Here is a 19752-nt window from a genome sequence, read left to right as displayed (position 1 = left end):
CTTCAGCCTGGTTTTCTCCGATAAATGCATTAAGATAGCCTTGGTATTTAAATGCCCAGTAATGTTGTGATTTCAGATGCAATTTGAATTATTGAAGGAGACGTGGAGAGAATATTACTCTCCAGAAGCCCTGTGACCCAGACATCTGAGCCTTTAAGGTCCATGGAGACGGTTTTTACTTGCGGTTTGCACTTAGGAGTAAGAAGACACAAGGATTAATCTGGACATTCTGTTATTCGTAAGTATGTAGTAAAGACTGGAAAGCCCCGTGATCTAGGAATGAAAGGTGTAGTGAACAGAAGACCCTGTGTTGCTATGAACTTGTTGGCAAGTTCACCAAATGGGTAGAGCAGAACATTCAAGTAACTCAGCTGAAACCCCGGAAGGCTTCCTAACTTTTCCCTCTTGTTTTTAAGCTTTGGAAGCTAAATGAGGTTCAGGTTAGAAATCTGTTATGCTTGAAGTGCATACAGGAGGTAACGAGTGCTGTCAGGAGTGGCAAGTCCTATTTAACTTTGATCATTTCCATGATCACAGAGCACATACCTTGCCCTAACCAACAATCTGGCGCCATGCAGTTAATCCTGATAGGGGATCTTGGGAGCAGAGTTTTCTGGGTGGAAAGGCACCTATTGCCTCTGCTACAAAACCAAAGCAAATCAAAAACCAACACAAATTCAACGAAACAACTCACTGTGCTTGACCCACTGTGTAGTCATCATCACTTTCACCACAGTCCAGGAACAAAGTATTACAGGATCATAGACTGAGAACGTGCAGCTGGATATTAATAAATCAGAGAAGACGACTAAGGATGCCACACTGGGCATCCTGGGAAGCAGTCCTACCCAGGTTGCTCTCTGGAGAGAGTGCCAAGTGCTCTGCTCACAGTCGACAGGCCAGACTGCAAGGTGAGGATTGCCTTTCTCCAAGGAAGCTTCGGTCTTCCCTAGGGTGTGGTACTACGAGGCTACAGCAGCCATCACCTTTATAAAAACCCAAGCCATATTTGAATTGTCTTTAAATTTCAAGGAAGACGACAAAGAAATGTGAGCAAGGCTTCATTCCTAGCTCTCAAGACCACCGTCCCAAGAGAACCTAAGGTTCCATGGAGCAGGAATAAAGAGGAGTCCTTACTTCATCTGGGGAACACAGATGGGGTATGGGTTCTAAGAAACATTCCCGACCGGTTACTGAGCTGGGAAATGGAGCGGGAGCAGTGCACTTCCTGCTTTGCCGCGGAAAATCTCAGCTAGGGCCGAGCTGGAAGGAGGACGTGGTCTTCGAGTCGCCAGCTGCTAGGGTGGGGTTTCGGGGCACATTTAGACAGAGATTCGGACAGAGACCCCGCCCACCTAGGGTGCACGCTCCCAACCGTGTGCGGAATGAATCCCCGAAGTTAATCTTAGGGTCAAACGTTCTCAGCTCCCACGGGAGAGGCTAGCAAAGCGAAGATTGCAGGTCTGACCTGAATATTCTGGGCCACCGTGGGGGCCGGTGACCACTGTCTTTCTTGCCACTCTTTCTCTCCTCTCAAGTTCCCGAATTTCCATCTCCATCTCCGACCCACTGGGGACTGACCAGGGACTGGGAAGAGCGCGAAAGGTATAAAGGGGAGAAGAGACTGCGCCTTTTGGTGCCCGGGTGAAAGGTGCCAAACAACCGCATCGCTCTGAGTGGCCCTACCTGGGAGGTGAGGAGCCCGGGGCACGACGCTCGGTGTTCTCAGAGGCAGACTCTGAGGCACGTATTTTAGATCGTCCAGTGGTGCTATTGTCTCTTTTATCTTAGAGTCCGCCGGGGGCTGTCTCCGCGATGACAGCCCACGCTCCCTTTTCCGCCCTCATGAACTTGCTCTCCACAGACCACGGATCTGCTTGAGTGCCCACGGATCCTGTGCAATTGGACTTGAGTGTCCTTTAACAGGCTTTGGCCATCAGAACACCCAAACCACAAAAACTTCGAGAAATCAACCGCTCACTCTGAGGCTCGCTGTAGAAGAGTGGCTTCGACTCTCCCACTTCGGAGACACAGTTGGTCACCAACCCGCTTGCTACAGGCCCCAAGTGGTTGAGGGCACAGCTTCTACATTAGTCGCTTCCTTGCCCCAGCCTTTCGAGCCTCAGGTCTACTTTGGGGATGTGGCTTAGGCAGAAGCCACCTAGAAATCCTGCACTGTTTGAGTGTGACACCGCTGCGGGCTACAGCAGACAGGCGTGCCAGGCTTCTAGTCCAGATACCCACCCCCACCCCAGTAAATCTCTAGTGTTGAGGGAAGCAAGGCTTGCAGGAAGCCGCTCCGGATGTTTGCTTCTTTACTTGTGGCATTTGTGGCTGGCTTTGATAACGTCCCGAGCTCGGCTTCCAACACCCATTTAGTGAAGAAACTGAAATATGGCCCACTCACACTGCTGTTGGGTCTGAAGTGCGGTTGGCCCCAACACTCCTCCCAAAGTATCTATCAAGAGAATGGTCACCAGAAGTTAGATCTAGGTAAGAGGACGGGAAGGGGGACTAGTCTTGGGAAAGCGCCATTTCCTGGCAGATTTGTTAAGTAAAGTGCTACCTAGGGACTCCAGGGGAGGCTGTTTTACGGAACGGGGAAGAGCCCAAAAGTGGTCGCTTGGACTCCTAGTGTGTTTGTGCTTTCCCTCAGAAAGATCAGTAGTTAATCTTCAGGGATGCTTGTAAATAACGCTGCCTCCCCATCCCCGCCCGGGCTTTCTTTCTAACCACTTTCTCAGTTCCTTTTATGGAGCACGAACAGAACTAGGTACCCAGGTAAAATGGTGTAAATACATTTTCTAGACCTACACCTGAATTATATTTCTGTTGTCTCTTAGTTTTCAGAGAAATCAACCAAGACAGGGAAGACAGAGAAAATGCATTCTGGACCCGCTACTGATTTCAATCGTCATTTCAAATAAAACCCGTAGTTTATTAAAAAAAAAAAAAAAACACGGAAAGAGAAAATTCGGCTCTGAGATCTTTGAAAAGATGTCCATTACTAGATACAAAAGAGAAGAATCACTGTGTAGGTGAGGGACTGCGTCCCTGCTTCTGAGAGGCAGGAGAGCTACATGGGGAGACTGTCTCAAAACTAACAACAGAAGAGATAGATTTTTTTTTTCTTAAAGAGCACCTGACTAGAGAATCGATTTGTAAAATTGCTATTTCTACCCTTATAGTTTCCTTGATTAAACATCTGAAATGCATTTTTTTGTTTTACTTTCAAGCCAATGTTTTTCAGAAAAAATAAAAAGCTTTGAGGAAAAGCCCATTATCAGTTAGATTTAAGACCAATTGCTTTTAAATTACCAATTTAAAATACCATTTTTTTGATTTCTTAAAGCAGATTCAATTTTACCCCCTTTGTGTGAATCTTACAGACCTGGAGTTTTAACTACTATCGCACAACCTCCAGCTTAAATGGGAGGGAGGGTCACCACTGCTTTATAACATAACAAATTAGAGAAAAGCTGGCTCTGTATGAGTTCTTTGGAGACAAAGTAGTTCCAGAAACTGCAGACCAGGAGCTCTCAAAAGCTCTGTGCTTTTTTGAAACCTCCAGTCAGCCAGATTTGGTCTCTGAAATAACACAGGAAAACCTCAGCATGTCACCTCAAGGATACAAATAAGTAAGACTTTTCAATCAGCGATTCACAGTGAAGAAAGTCTGCTTTGGAAACTGACATGGTGAGTCCTTCCTTCCTTCCTTCCTTCCTTCCTTCCTTCCTTCCTTCCTTCCTTCCTTCCTTCCTTCCTTCCTCCCTCCCTCCCTCCCTCCCTCCCTCCCTTCCTTTCTTCCTTTCATCCTCTCCTTCAAGACAGGGTTGCATGTAGCCCAGGCTGGCCTCTAATTCCATATGTAGCTGAGACCAATCATGAACATATTTTTTCTGCCCCCAAATCTCAAATGCTGGAATTATAGAATCACAGGTACTAGGCATCTCATAGACTGTCTTTCCTGCGGAATTGTGCTAGATAAGCATTCTAACTGAGCTCGATCACCGTTCCTTTGAGTTTTCCTACCTTAAAACTACCCAAGGATGACTGTTGGATCTGGTAGAGAACAACACAAACATGCAAACAAACTCAAATGTTACACAGAGCTTTTGGAGCTCCTGGTCTGAAGGAGGGCTGCTAAGTGTGTGTAACACTCTCCCAGTGTCTGCCTTAACAGGCGAGTCTCCCTTTCCTCTCCTAGAATCTATAATGCTGCCCTTGAAAAAGACTACGTCTGGAACTAAATGCGTTTGCTAATATTTGGAGGGTGCTCAGTGGTTGCTGGGATAAGCATTGTAGGAAGGCATGTTTTGAAGCCCGTGGCAAAGTACTTTCAGGTTTAAAATAAATTTAAGGGTGGTCAGCTTTTTATTCCAGTCTTAAGAAAACGTTGTAACCATCTGTCAGGGTAACCTTCTTAAACGCTGTGGATTTGCTGCTTAAATGGACTGATCCTTTTCCTCTGAGGAACACCACAGTGCTTCTGTCTTTGCACTTTATTTTACATTTTAATCTTGTGGTGTTTGGAATGGAATCATGGCCTTGCAAGTCTTTAGAAATAAAACCCGATCTTGCCTCTTTTGCCGAACACACAAAAGGAGCTTTTGTTTTATATTTTTTATGTTTCATACTGAAATTCCTCAGGGTTGACTTGAGCTCTTATTGAGTAGTGATATATTAGTGATATAGCATTTTATATTAAACTTTGTTTTATTACAATTTGTTATTTACGTTGGACATTTTTATTATAATATAAGCATGATGGATGAGTTCTTGGGAGAAGAACAGAATTTTTTTTTCTCTGAAAAATCATGCTAAGTTAATTACCTTCGGTAATAATTTTTTTAAAAGAATGGAATAAATACCTATACCTAGTATGTTGATGTGAACAACGTTGGACTAGTTCTTCAATCTTCCGTTACAGTGAGCAGCACCTCCAGACATCTGAATTTCATCCTTCCTATTTCCCCAAGAGGTCTTGGCGCCAGAGCCCGGCTCCAGCTAGTTTTTCCCCTGGCAGGTGTAGCCAGAACACTGCCGGGGGAGGGGAAAGGGGCGGGTGTGGGACTTGGGACTCGGACCACTGGCTGGGCGGGGGCCTAAGGACTAGGGTCCGGTCCGCCCCCACCTCGCCATTGGCCGCGTCCCTAAAGAAAAGGGCCCGCGGCCCGGGAGACACCCGCAGTGTCACTGGATAGACCTCCCGCGCGGATTAGGCTAAGGGTTAGGTCGACCGGGAGAGCAGCGGGAGGGTCGCACCAGCTCAGCTTTACGAGTTCCTCTGGGCATCTCCAGGCTAGCTTCCGATCCCTGCCTCTGGGTCGGGGGAAGCGGCGTTGTCCCGTGGCCATAGCAGAGCTCGGGGTCGGTCTGGAGAGCCATGAGCAGCCCGGATGCGGGATACGCCAGTGACGACCAGAGCCAGCCTCGGAGCGCGCAGCCCGCGGTGATGGCAGGGTTGGGCCCCTGTCCCTGGGCCGAGTCCCTGAGCCCCCTCGGGGATGTAAAGGTGAAAGGCGAGGTGGTAGCGAGTAGCGGGGCGCCAGCCGGGACCTCCGGCCGAGCCAAAGCGGAGTCACGCATCCGGCGGCCAATGAACGCCTTTATGGTGTGGGCCAAAGACGAACGCAAGCGGCTGGCACAGCAGAACCCAGATCTGCACAACGCAGAGCTAAGCAAGATGCTAGGTGAGTCGGACCAGGGGGGATCCAGGGCACCGGCGCACTCCAGAGAATCTCCGAGCCACTTCCTTGAGCCAAGAGGTGTGCTGTAGACCCAATCCCTTCCTCCAGCTCCCTCTCTTGCCAAAGTAACCCTTGAGTCTGGTCTTTGGGCCATAGGAGCGAATGTAAGGGTTTCTCAGCATTTTAGAGTGGTAACCCGCACAGCCCTGGCTTGACCCCTTCCCAGATCAGGGGACTTTGACAGTTTTTCGAGTTAAGGGGAGAAAGGTAAGGGAGGAAGCCCCTTCTAGGCGTCCTGTAAGGACGCGATCTAACTCTTTCATTCGAATAGGACCGGGCTTCTCACCTGCTAGCTCAGTGAGAGGTTGCACGGGAGAGGGGTCAGGGTGCAAGAGCTCACTCGGGTAACCCTGCGCGCCTCTCCACCTTTCCCGGCAGGCAAATCCTGGAAGGCGTTGACCTTGGCAGAGAAGCGGCCCTTCGTGGAAGAGGCCGAGCGGCTGCGCGTGCAGCATATGCAGGACCACCCCAACTACAAGTACCGGCCGCGGCGGCGCAAGCAGGTGAAGCGCATGAAGCGGGTGGAGGGAGGCTTCCTGCACGCTCTCGTCGAGCCCCAGGCCGGCGCACTTGGTCCCGAGGGCGCCCGAGTGGCCATGGATGGCCTGGCTCTGCCTTTCCCGGAGCCGGGCTATCCGGCCGGTCCTCCGCTGATGTCTCCGCACATGGGCCCCCACTACCGGGACTGCCAGGGACTGGGCGCGCCCGCTCTCGACGGCTACCCTCTGCCCACTCCGGACACATCCCCGCTGGATGGCGTGGAGCAGGACTCGGCTTTCTTTGCAGCCCCGCTGCCAGGGGACTGCCAGGCGGCCGGCACCTACACTTACGCTCCAGTCTCGGACTATGCAGTGTCCGTAGAGCCGCCCGTTGGCCCCATGCGAGTGGGGCCGGACCCCTCGGGCCCTGCGATGCCGGGGATCCTGGCGCCCCCCAGCGCTCTGCACCTGTACTACGGCGCGATGGGCTCGCCCGCCGCAAATGCCGGACGCGGTTTCCACGCGCAACCCCAGCAGCCGCTGCAACCGCAGGCACCGCCGCCGCCACCGCAGCAGCAGCACCCAGCGCACGGCCCCGGGCAACCTTCGCCCCCTCCCGAGGCTCTGCCCTGCCGGGATGGCGCGGAATCCAACCAGCCCACTGAGCTCCTAGGGGAGGTGGACCGCACGGAATTCGAACAGTATCTGCCCTTTGTGTATAAGCCCGAGATGGGTCTTCCCTACCAGGGACACGACTGCGGAGTGAACCTCTCAGACAGCCACGGAGCCATTTCCTCCGTGGTGTCAGACGCTAGCTCAGCGGTCTACTACTGCAACTACCCCGACATTTGACGGTTGCCGACCCGACCTGAGGGCCAGAAGCAGTGTTACACACTTCCTGGAAGCGCTAAGGAAATCCTTAGCGTCAAGCTGTTTTGTTTTTAAGTTGCCTTGGCATATAATTTATGGTAATTTATTGTCTGCCACTTGAACAGTTGAGGGGCTACACGAGATTTTTGTTTTAAATTCCTTGAGGGACTTGCTCCCCACAATCACTGTCCAGTTTTAGCCAGTTTTGAAATATCTCACTGACTTATTCCATTTCTTGAAAGTGTATTGATCTAGAGAAATTTTGTCATGCGTGTTTTCTCAATCTTAAATAAATCCTGGAATCTTTTTAAAATCGATCGCATCGGTTTTTACCAAATTAAAGATCAACAGTAAGTATTATACAATTAGAACTGTATATTAATTGTAAAATTTCCATTTTTCTTACAATGGTAAGAAAATGCATCTAAGAAACCCTAAACACAAACAGAGGGGTGTTCAAATGTGATATAATTGTTCTGAGAAAAATTCTCAAAGAATGAACTTGCTATGTACATTCCAAATATTGGTTTCTAAAAATGATACTGTAAATGTTTTTAATTCTGTACACTTTAATGAGGCTGTTCAAAAATTTCGGATTTTCAGTCATCTCGACACCTGTCAAAAGAGCTTTTCAGATATAACTCTTTCTTGTTTGTCTTTTCTTCCAAAAGTCTTGATCCCACTTCCCACAAAATTTGCCTTAATTCCCACATTTTTAGAGTCAGAGAAACTAATCAAAATAAAGTTTGTGTTGTGACTGTTAGTGAACTTTAATATGTAATTTCAACCGTGCATCTTGCTATAGCTAGCAAGTGTAGGCGATTGTGTTCCCTCATTTTGCAGTTTTCAGGCTCAAGATTCTCCTAGAGTGATTTGTGTGTGGTGTGCTTTACACAGGTGAAGACACCAACCAGCATCCATCCTATTGGGAAGAAACAGGTACAAGGCTTAGCCCCTGCAAATATGCGGTGCTGACTGCTGCGCTCCACATGACCATCATAGGAACTGCTGGCTTGTGGGCTTTTCCTGTGCCAGGTGTTTCCTTAGTGTTATTCTGCACAGTTTGGGTCTGAGCAAGCCTCCCAGTAGGGTGCTATTCTCTCATTTTCCAGTCCCCATACAGGCTGGGGACTGAAGCCACAGCTTCATCAAGGGAGATAAGAGAACCACCTTTGAGCTGCAAACCCAGTCCAGTTGCTAACTCCTAATGTATTTACAGAGTCTCTTTGTGTAGGGGGCATAGGTGGGCACTAGAATTCACATTCTGGTCAGCATGTAAGGTATTTAGATGAAGGAAAACTTGAAGGTGATGGATTAGAAGGGGTCCATGGAAATGTCAGGGTAACATTTTAAAGGGGGGTTCCTGATTACTAGGCACAGAAGGGTAGAAATTTTCAGTGACAAAAGGTTGAGCCTACTTTGTTGGAAATTTCTAGTGACTATAATCATTTTAAAATTTCTATTTAGAAATTTAAAGTTCACCCCAGGGAGTTTATCTAACCTATTTCCCTTTCCTTTCTCCCTCCTAGCCCCTGACACTAGGCATGAAAACCAGAGTCTCTACAACCTGTCTCATTTTATTATTACTTTTTGTTGTTGTTGTTGTTGTTTTCTAGCTGTCCTGGAACTCACTATGTAGACCAGGCTGGCTTCAAACCCACAGAGATCTGCATACCTCTGCCTCCTATGTACTGTGACTAAAGGCATGTACCAAGACATCTGGCTTCCAGGCTGATGTTTATTTAGTGCTCTCCTTGCTCTACACTGTTTCTTTCATCCCAGAGTGGTTGTTCTGCTTGAACATAAGTTCATTTACAGGGATTTCCAAGATGTTCTCAGTAGACTATGTAATGAGCAGAGGATTTGTCCATGCTCACCTTCAAGGCCACATGGCTAGTTCAAATTTCTCTAGACATTTTAGTGTGTGAATCCAAAGAAACAACTGCTGGAAATTTAACTCTTAAAGTAAAGAAGGTAAGTAGGTAAAGGGGAAAGAGAGAAAGAATCTCTAATGCTTATGGCAAAGTCCAAAATCAGGTTACATTGCATTATTAACCACTCCAAAGGTGTGGATGGGAAGACAAGACAGCTAAAATTATTGAGGCAATGTTACTATACAGATGGAGGTCTCTTCATCCTCACAGACAACTTTTGTAAGTAGAGACTTTGGGCTAGTTCCTTTCCTCAAGCACTCAGGTAAAGTGATCAAAGAATCTGCTAATGGTTGTTTTGTCCTTTGATATCATCTCATTTTTCTTTCACCCTTGTATGGAGGAAAAACAGCCAATAAAGGCCACCATGCTCCCTACTGCGTCTTTCTGAGATCCTTTAGAAATAGATGTGAGCATCTAGGGCAGGTTTCTGTTGGGTTCTAAGCAACTTTATATGTTTGCATATTTGCCTTCTTATGATTGGCTGAGAAAAACAGGAATTCTTCTACAGGAATCCTAGTAACATGCAAACAAAGCACACACTCTTTGTAGTTAGACTTAATTCTAGCATTATGTGACTCTTTCCAGCAATCCACGGGTTACAGAAGCCTTGGTGTTGATCAGCAAATAACACAGACAGTTGAAGCATCCAAAACAGATGACAGGCATCAGATATTTGAATCAAAGAACTATTTCTATGAGGAATTCTTTGTTATGAGTCACATGAGTCACATGACTTAACTAACAGATACTATTCTCTTGAATTTAAAGGGAGCCTATAATGTTTGGCAGGATGAAGATGTAAACTTTTCTTGGTGCCACTGTGATAGTGATTGCTAGATTTCACGATTGATCCCAGAGAAGCCGGTGGATCGTTCCTTTCCATGTTTTAATCTGCGTGCGATTTGCTGCTCTAACTCATTCAAAGGTGAAAGGAACGGAAACATGGCATCCCTAGGGCTGACTTGTAGGAGCGCCTTTTCTTGTGTTGTGGACAATTGTGTAAAAAGCCCAATCTTACCATTTAACCAGCCCCACGGAGGAACTGCACTTAGGAACCCCACAGAGAGGGAGAAGAGAGGCCCGGAATTTCCTGAACAGGGAGAGGGCTGAGCTTTTCCAGCTCACACCTGCCCTATTGGAACTGAAGGACTGAGTACAGAATATCCAACACAAGGAAGCTATGGCTGTAGTTCAGTGTTAGAGTGCTTTCCAAGCACCAAGATAGACTCGATCCGCTGCAAACTTGATCACTGAACAAAACAATTGTAACAAAAACAAAAATCAATCAGAAGAGTCCAGGTACGCTGTAAGTGGGAATGATTTTTTTTTTCTTTTAAGGAGAGGGGGTTTTGTAGTTTAGTTACAGACTTCTAAAACATCTGTTGTTTTTAATTCAAGGAATACAGGCCTTGGTGGCAAAGTCAGGAAACGGTTTGAGACCTATCTGAGACTTTATTATTAAAGTGAAAGACAGTGTGTTATTTAGGTACTACTCCTATGATGTAACAGCATGACAAAAAAAAAAGTTGGGTAGGAAAAGATTTATTTGGCTTATACTTCCTTCCATACCATAATCCATCAGGAAGTCAGGGCAGGAACTCAAAGAAGGCAGGCACCTGGAGGTAGGAGCTGATGCAGAGGTCATGGAAGGCTTCTGCTTCCGTGTGCCCAATTTTAGAGAAGAGCAGCTCAGGCCAGTGCTTGTTCCCCATATCTTGCTCAGCTGCTTTCTAATAGAACATAGGATGGCCACAATGGGCTGGGCCCTCCCACATCAATCATAAATTTAAATTATTCTCTAGAGTCTTGCATACATTCTGATCTTATGGAGACATTGTCTCAATCGGACTTCCTCTTCTCTGAGAACTTTTGCTTGTGTGAAGTTGATATAAAGCTAGCCAGCACAGACAGCATATAAAATGAGAACAAAAATGGGAAGTCTGACTCTGGCCTCATCACACCTGTGCATTGCTACATTCAGATGAAGAGAGCCAAGTGCCTAGCTAGTGATCATGGAAGTAGATAGAACTCACAACCTGACACATGCTGAGCAGGTGCTTGCCCACTGAGGTATACTCCAGCCCACAACTATTCTTTTTTTTTCTCTTAATATATCAAATTTATTTATCTTGGAAATAAGTTCATTGTGGGTATATATTTTTCTTTCTTCATCTTCATTTTCAAAGCTTGTTATACGTGTCTAGAGGTGGGAACACAGCCTCTTCTTGGCCAGATATATCCAGATGTCAGAATGATGTGGAATCTACACACCTCTGCAAACACTAACAATAAAGCTGTTTTCCCCCATGAGGATGTGGAATAGTCTCTTTAAAACCATCAGGTGCTAAACTTCAAATAAAGTAGCTGAGGTGATATCACAATAAAGATATTTTATTTATTTTCGTCTTACTCTGCAAACTGCTTCCATGTGTTATTTAAATCTGTTGTGGGACTTGTAAGGAAAAGCAAAGGCAGGCAGGGAAAGTAGAATAGAGTGCTCAGATGCAAGTGGATTTTCTAAATCTTAAATTTTTACATGCTTCACTTCTTTTTAAATACTCAGAACTGTGTGTCACAGACAGCATCTTTCATGCTCAGCTCCATTGATTTGTTTTGACAGTAGTGGACAGGGAGAGGTACTTTACAACCATTATTTCAGTACAAATTTATTCTTCCTGCTTACAAGGTTCTTCCTTCTGAGCCAAAAGATTCCTCTGAAGAAAAGTGGTTTCAGTGTTCTCATCTGGAGGAGAATGAGGGATGGGCTCAAGTTCCTCCTAGGCAATGGGGCAGGCATGTGCCTGTGAACCACTGAGCATCACTGGATCTCTGCTCTGAGGTCCAGCTGCATTGCCTCCATTTTTTCCACCATCACACTTTCCCCTCCTCTTCTAAGTGAAAAGGCTGCTGTGTGCTTGTTTTTCCTGAATAGCCAAAGAGCTTTGAATCCAAACTGTGTCTCATACATAAACTCAGAATCCCCACCAGTGACCCTTGTAACTTCATTAAGAATATTAGAAATTGTCATGTCCAAGTGCTTGTTATATAGCAGGTCTCAACATGACATTGTGTCTAATAACACTGTTCTTTATTCCTTAGTAGCTCCAAGCAAAACCAATTTGAAGAAAAACAAGAATAAAGACTTATTCTTGGGCTATTCAAATGTCTCAATAAGTAATGGCCCTTGCCACCAACCCTTACAGCCCACGTTCAGATTCTGTGTCCCATACAGTAGAATGGGATTCTTGTAAGTTGTGCTCTGATCTCCATAGACACTCTGGTTGGTGTGAATGCAGGCACACACACACACACACACACACACACACACACAATCACACACACATTATTCACACACTAACACACATACAAGTACTCACATAGTCACATAATACACTCACACATACATACACACTCACACATATATTAATAAATAATTGTAAGAACAAAACAAAATTAAATTACTCTGGCTTTAAGAAGCCACCTTTGGGGAGTTTATTTCTACTTTTTATGTCCCTTTAAACATTTTTTTCAAAATGATTTCAGAAGGAATATTCACTAAATTGATGTTACTGAAGATAAGTGAGGTGTCTGCATGACAATTCAAAGAAAACAGGCCAGGAAGGCAATCAGATTGCTATTACCCAGTTTATTGCTCCTTGTAAGGCACTTAATAAACCATTAGAAAAGCATGTTAGTAGTTATAGTTACTCACTCAGTTGGCAGATAAAATACCCCTGCCAACTTATTAGAGAGAGAAAAGAATTATGGCATGTGTGCCCATCAGACTGCAATGGCTGTCAGAAGTGAGGCGGGATTGGAAATTTGTTCTCTGTATCCCAGATCTAGCACCTGCTAAATTCACAGAAAGCTGACAGCTGACACATGATTCTTGCTGTCTCCATTTTCTTTATTTTTAAAATAACTTCTTTATTTTCATTTTAAGTGCACTGGCATTTTGCCTGCATGTATGTCTGTTTTACCTGCATGCATATCTGTATGAGGCTATCAGGTCCTCTGGAACTGGAGATACAGTTGTAAACTGCCATGTAGGTGCTAGGAGTCACACCTGGATCCTCTAGAAGGAAGAGCAACCAGCACTTAACACTGACAATTCAAAGAAAACAGACATCTCTCCAGTCCGGTGCCTCTGTTGGGGCATCTCAGAGAATTCAAGAATTCTTACTCTGCCTATCTTTTCTATTTGAGTCACTGATGGCTACAATTCTTTGTCTAATATGTTATGTTGGGACATGAAAGTTAAACAATACAATACAGCAAGGTAATGAAGCTAAGACCTCAGAGGATGGCTGAATAAAGCTAGGAGTGTTCCCAAGAAGAAAAAAATCCTTGGCATCTTGAGTCAGAGGTTTAATGCACCTGACTCGGGGAAGGTCCTGGCTTTTTCTGAGCTCTGTTCTACTTTTTTAATTTACCAACCAAGCAACCAACCAACCAAAAATACCAAGGAGAGCCTGGTATAGTGGCACATTCTTTTAACCCTGGGAGTGTCTACAAATCGAGTTACAAAATAGCCAGGGCTATACAGAGAAAACCTGCTTCCAACAAAAGAAAACAAACAAACAAACAAACAAACAAGCAAACAAATAAGAAACAGGGAGAATGACCAAAGCTTTATGGCCCATGCCAAAGGTCACAATAGAAGTCTTCGCAGAGCTGTTTGCAGATTTTACAGAACCGATGAATCTCATGGATCTCTCTCATGGTTGTCTCCAGAGGTTCTCCTTTGTTCCCTGCCTCATCATTTGAATTTGGTGTACCTCTATCTATCCCTGCTGTCTTGGACTCAAACTTAATTTAATTCTTTCATTGCAAAGGAGAAAGACAGCAGAATCCACCTTCTCTGCCTGCTATGATTGGCAGAACAAGAATGAGAGAGTCTTGTAAGAATGTACATACTGGGGACAAAGGATCATCTTTGCTTTGTTCTGACCTTTGGACAGCTCAAAGTCTTAGATTATAGAAGAGAAATTATTTTCACTTAGGCTAAGTGTATAGAATGCCTCAGTCTCATAAACTGCCACTTTTCATGGGGGTTTTAGAGGCCATTGTAAGAGGATAAGCCAATGGAGACACTCCTACTGCAAGATCTAGACAAGTAACAGTTACCTTCAACCCTCCCCACAACAGCCTCTTTTCCTAAAGTCCTCTTTGGTAGTTTCTCTTTTACTTTTAAAGGACTGAGCAGGCAGAATGTTTGAGGGCCAACGAATAGAGTAAAATAAGGAGAGAAGGCAAATTGAGAACCTCCTGTCCCAGTTGCTATAAGGTCAAAATCTGACACCAGGCTTCTAAAGCCCTCAGCTCTCAAAGGCTGTTTTCCCAAAGCAATAATGAATGGTGCTGAAAAGAAAACTCAGAGACCTAGCACAAAAGGGAAGGATTCTATTGCGTTTTGAAAAATTAAAAAATTAGATGCTTGCAAGTAAGAGTAGGACGTGCAGGTGCATGATGCAAACACACTCACCAGGGAGATGCTCACACACCAGAATATCAAACTAAAACACTTGCATTACAAGATGGATTTTTCTTTAATAATTTAGACTTTTATTCAAAATAAAGAGATTGTGGGCTCTATGTACTTAATGAAATAATTAAAAACCAATTGATGGACATGCTTGCAAAAACACAAGCAACGTGAGATAGACTAGGTGTTAGAGGGTCCTTTCTCAGGAGTCAGTCCTACAATGTTGCAATCAATATATACGTATTTCCCCCCTGCTTGACACTACTAAATCCTGTTCATCTGCTTCGTTTTAGTAATCTAAATTAGGTTTGTTGGTTGTATTTACTTCCTGCTGAGGTAACTATAATCCCCTAGCCACCTCTGTCCTACCAATGTGGTTACATTTATCTCCATTTCCGTCCAAAATTTGCTTGGATTGTCATTGCCTCTTAAGCTCAGGCATCACGTATAGTATCTCCCCACCCACTTTGCTTCCTACACTGGGAAAGCTATGGTGTTGCCGCTCCCCCATGAGGCTTTTATGCAAAGTGGGATTTTTTAGTGATTTTTTTTTCTGGAAGGGGTACATACTGATTTATCTTTTAAATAAAAAAAATACCCATTTAATTTTTTTACAGCGTTTCAGAAAATCAGGAGTCTCATCTTAAGGAGTTGTGGCTTCAGATTCACTCTCTTCTTATGTTCCCCAATGCATCACACAAAGAAAGAACTACAGTCACGTGGAAAGGGCAAAACACTGGCTCACCCCAGCCCCTTTCTCTAAGGTTGTGCAGCCAGTTAAGAGGGTGGGTCCAGTGCAGGCGGGCACATACCAGAGCGGTGGATTCGGTTAACACACACTGAGGATTCGGTTAACCAAAGGACATTTAAACAAATCTCCGGAATGACATTAACTAAGGAGGTCAAAGAGCATGGATGTGATAGTGGGGACAAAGGCGGGGAGTGTGGGTGGAGGACTGTGGGCTCAGGTATTTCCTACTGGACTTTACCGTGTGAAGCTCCCCGTGGCCTGAGCAGGGCGGGAGAACTTCGCCCACACCAAATCGTGTTTGCATCTGTTCAGAAACCTGCCTGATGCTTCCGAAAATCCCAAAGTGACTAGTAAGACTGACTTTCCTACTTGCAGGGGAAAAATAATCTAAATTTCGTGTGTGTGTGTTTGTGTGTGTGTTTGTGTGTGTGTGTGTGTGTGAGAGACTTGCTTTGTTTGTGCATTCCAGGCTGGCCCTGTTCTCATGATCTCCCCTACTTCAGCCTTCCCAGTTCGGGTTTAAGGGAGGCACCCCAGTGGGTTCTTTTCTATTGAATGAAAATGAGTGAACCCAGTAAGTGGTGGGTTCAGACTCTTGAGAACCAAAAAGCCCGCTAGGCAGCCAGGGAGCAGGTGGAGCGTAAAATGAGCTAGTAGTGACCACAGCAAACCGCCAAAAGGCTTTGCAGTGATTGCCTGGCCAGGCTTCTTCTGCCCTTGGGCTGTGTCAAAGAGCCGATTGCTTTAGGAACATGAAGTATATGGCAGCAACTAGTTGCTCAGATTTCCTGTCTCACATCCCAGTTCTTCAAGGCATCAAGGTGTTAAAAGCCAAGTGGCCAGCGTCTGGTAGAAATAGAGGAGTCATGATTAATGATCAGGACTCTGGGGACTGTGGGATTATACAGGAGACACCATTACCTTTGGGAGAATGGTTATTAGATTTAGAGTCGTTGTCGGGCAGAAAAGGAAACTAGAATCTTCTATACCATCTCTTATGAATGACAGACAGATGTAGGTCTTGGGGAAAGTTTTGGGGCACCTTCTAAGGAGGTGGATTTCTCCAGAGAAAATGGCTTTGTTTCTCAGTTTTACTTTGACTTAGCTTTTCAGAGCTGCACTCCTTCTTCGTATTTAAGGTGAAGAACTGAGAATTGGGGAGCAGGGCAGGAAACAGCTGGTTCATGAGCACGGCTCAGAAAAAAAAAAAAAAGCCCAAAACATTAGAATATCCGGCTAGCACACTGAAGTCTGGAGCTTCCAAGGGCTGGTGTTGCTTAAAATTGTCTTAGAAAACTGTCGAGAAAGTGGCCTGTATTTATCAGTTCAGGCTCCCAGCATCTTTGATGCTAGCGAGTTGAAAACATGTTTGTAAAGAAAAAGAATGAAATAAGGGCTGGAGAGATGGCTCAGTAGAGCACTGACTGCTTTTTCAGAGGTCCTGAGTTCAATTCCCAGCAACCACATTGTGGCTCACAACCATCTGTAAATGGAATCTGATGCCCTCTTCTGGTGTGTCTGAAGACAGCTACAATGTGCTAATATACATAAAATAAATAAATCTTTTTTTAAAAAAAAGAACGGAATAGTCAGGTTTACTTGCATGGCAGCCATGCAAGGTCATTGCCTTTTTGCATAGCATTTATTCAGTTACTTTTTCTTATCAGTTTAAGCAGCACATGATTACTGCCCTAGAAGTAACTTCATTGTTGCTATGTCTACCCAACGTTCCTTGGCACATATGCTTTCTGTATCCACAATCATAGAGGCATACAGGAGCCCATTCCCTTCTACTCTGAGGCTCACACTTTTCCATTTAGCAGTGTTTGTTGCTATCTATGTGTTCCACGAAGTAGACCTCCACTTTTTCACCTAGGAGGCATTACTTGTCCCATCTCCAGGCCTGTGTAAGCTTGAATGTGATTTAGTTTCACTTACCCAGAATTCCCCAATAATTATGCAAAAACCGAGTTGCTTGCAAGAATACTAAAAAGACTCTGAGAAGCTCATTTCATTAGAAAAGCTAAGGAATGAACATTGTGTGTGCTTCTAGTTGAAAGAGCTTTTCTTCTTTCTTGCTGCTTTTTTTTTTTTTTTTTTTTCAAGACTAGGTCTCTCTGTGTGGCCTTGGCTGTCCTGGAACTTGACATGTAGGCCAGGCTGGCCTCAAATTCCTAGAGATCCACCTGCCTCTCTCTGCCTCTCCAGCACAGTACAAACTCTTTTTTTTTTTTTCGAGACAGGGTTTCTCTGTATAGCCCTGGCTGTCCTGGAACTCACTTTGTAGACCAGGCTGGCCTCGAACTCAGAAATCCGCCTGCCTCTGCCTCCCAAGTGCTGGGATTAAAGGCGTGTGCCACCACCGCCCGGCTCAGTACAAACTCTTAAAGACAGGTTGTATTATTATTGTTATTATTATTAATTTTATTTATTTACATTTCAGATGTTATCCCCCTTCCACAAGCTTCCACTTCATCCCCTCCTCTTAATTTGATTTATTTACATTTCAAGTGTTATCCCCCCTCCACAAGCCCCCAACCCCAGTACCCCTAAGAGGGTGTTCCCCTACCCCTTCACCCACTCCCACCTCACCCCTCTAGCATTCCTCTTCTCTGGAGAATCAAGCCTCCACAAGATCAAGCACATCCCCTCCCACTGAGGCCAGACAAGGCAGTCCTCCTGCTACACATATGTAGCAGGGGCCATGTATGCTCTTTGTTTGGTGGCTTAGTTCCTGGGAGCTCTAGGGGGTCTGGTTGGTTGATATTGTTGTTCTTTCTATGGGGTTACAATCCCCTTCAGCTTCTTCAATTATTCCTCTATCTCTTCCATAGGGACCCCCAACCTCCATCCAATGGTTGGCTATAAGTATCTGCATCTGTCTCATTCAGCTGCTGGTAGAGCCTCTCAGAAGACAGGCAGGCCAGACTCCTTATAGACAGTTTCTTTTGTGGAGGATCTCTTGTGTGTTTTCTGCTTAGTTGTACTGGGGTGCAGGGTTGGTGGGTTAGGGTGGATACTATCTTTGGAGCATCCACCTTTAATTGCCCACCGACCCCCATCCCATTGTTGTCCAGCCAGGGTATCTTTTGAGCATCTCCAGAACCATAAAATCAGAAGGCTGTGACATATCCCTAGCAGCTGATTCAGTTGGGTTGGTGACTCCTGCCTGTTCATCTTAGGTCCATGAGGTCGCCCCCATCCCCCCTATATAGGGTGAGTGGCACTGCTTATACCTGTGTGAAGTGTAGTGCACAGTAGGAAGGAACACCAGCTGAGGTTGTTGTTTTCAGGAAGTGTGTGGTTCAGGAGGGATAGGGAGGGAGGGAGGGAGGGAGGGAGGGAGAGAGAGAGAGAGAGAGAGAGAGAGAGAGAGTGACAATACAGTGCTAGCTATCAGAGGTCCTCCAGCTGGGGGCATTTTCTAGAAAGTGTAGGCAACACCCTCTTAGGAACTTTGTTTTGCATCTTAAAATATTGCATTTTGACCATAAACTTCCCCAAAAAATCAGTGTAGGAATCGATTCACTAACATCTACACAATGGATATGGGGGAAAGTATCAAACCTGTAACTGAGCTTTGGTGGGAAATATCTAATTCAAATTTCTCACTTGGTAAAATGCCCCAAGTGAGAGAGCCAGGCAGGGTGGCATATATGTGATCTCAGCACTTCAGTGAGGCTGGGGAGTGAGGACTGACAATTGATATACCTGTATGCATTACATAGAAAAGCTCTGCCTCTCTCTCTCTCTCTCTCTTTCTCTCTCTCTTTCTCTCTCCTTCCTTCCTTCCTTCCTTCCTTCCTTCCTTCCTTCCTTCCTTCCTTCCTTCCTTTCTTTTTTAAAAGAGATTTATTTATTTTATGTATATGAGTACATTGTAGCTAGGTAGCTGTCTTGAGACACACTAGAAGAGGACATTAGATTCCATTACAGATGGTTGTGAGCCACCATGTAGTTACTGGGAATTGAAGTCAGGATCTGTGGAAGAACAGTCAGTGCTCTTGACCACTGAATCATCTCTCCAGTCTGAAGCTTTGTTTCAAAACAAAATAAAACCAAAGCAAAATAATTGAACAAATTTAAAAAACTAATAAAACTAAAACAAATCAACCCATCATTCAAAAACCAAAAACTGCAGGATGTTATTTACTAGAGATGCAAGTCTTTATGGGGACTTTTTTTTTTTTTTTAATGTCAAGTAGATTGCTACATTTTTGTTTTCTTTCTTTGTTGTGCTGGCCTTTGGCATGCTAGGTCTGTATTCTATCCCTAAACTACATTTCCAGTCCTAAAATTACAGCAGCTAGTTCAAGTCTTCCTGCTAATCACACAGTCACATTTTACTGCTTACTTCAGATTTTGTATTATCTTGGATACTTTCACACCAAAACTCCGTTATGCGTTTGAAAACATTTAGATACTTTCCCCCCATATCCACGCTGTAGATGTTGGTGAAAAGATTCCTACATTGGCTTTTTTT

The 19752-nt window shown here is 44.9% G+C and overlaps 1 protein-coding gene across 2 annotated transcripts; it reads left to right on the top strand.

Moving 5' to 3' along the window:
• Positions 1-1393: 1393 nt before the first annotated feature.
• On the top strand, positions 1394-8120 carry Sox17 (SRY-box 17). 2 transcript variants are annotated; one of them, XM_021167224.2, is made up of 3 exons: positions 1394-2493; positions 2844-3696; positions 6129-8120. In XM_021167224.2, exon 3 carries the CDS (start codon positions 6206-6208, stop codon positions 7079-7081), a length of 876 nt encoding a protein of 291 aa, XP_021022883.1. In that variant the 5' UTR covers positions 1394-2493; positions 2844-3696; positions 6129-6205; the 3' UTR covers positions 7082-8120. The 2 variants fall into 2 exon arrangements, with proteins under 2 accessions (XP_021022883.1, XP_029336129.1); XM_029480269.1 differs by lacking the exons at positions 1394-2493; positions 2844-3696 and adding an exon at positions 5059-5693.
• The last annotated feature ends 11632 nt before the right edge of the window (positions 8121-19752 follow it).

Source organism: Mus caroli, chromosome 1, assembly GCF_900094665.2.
Source record: "Mus caroli chromosome 1, CAROLI_EIJ_v1.1, whole genome shotgun sequence".
Lineage (NCBI taxonomy): Eukaryota > Metazoa > Chordata > Mammalia > Rodentia > Muridae > Mus > Mus caroli.
This window is presented reverse-complemented; position numbering and strand designations above follow the sequence as displayed.

What these genes read in the sequence shown, in the direction of transcription:
- Sox17 (XM_029480269.1), top strand. Translation starts at nt 5,387, where the DNA reads ATGAGCAGCCCGGATGCGGGATACGCCAGTGACGACCAGAGCCAGCCT. An exon ending in AGAGCTAAGCAAGATGCTAG is followed by an intron (nt 5,694 to 6,128) that starts GTGAGTCGGACC and finishes CTTTCCCGGCAG; the next exon opens with GCAAATCCTGGAAGGCGTTG.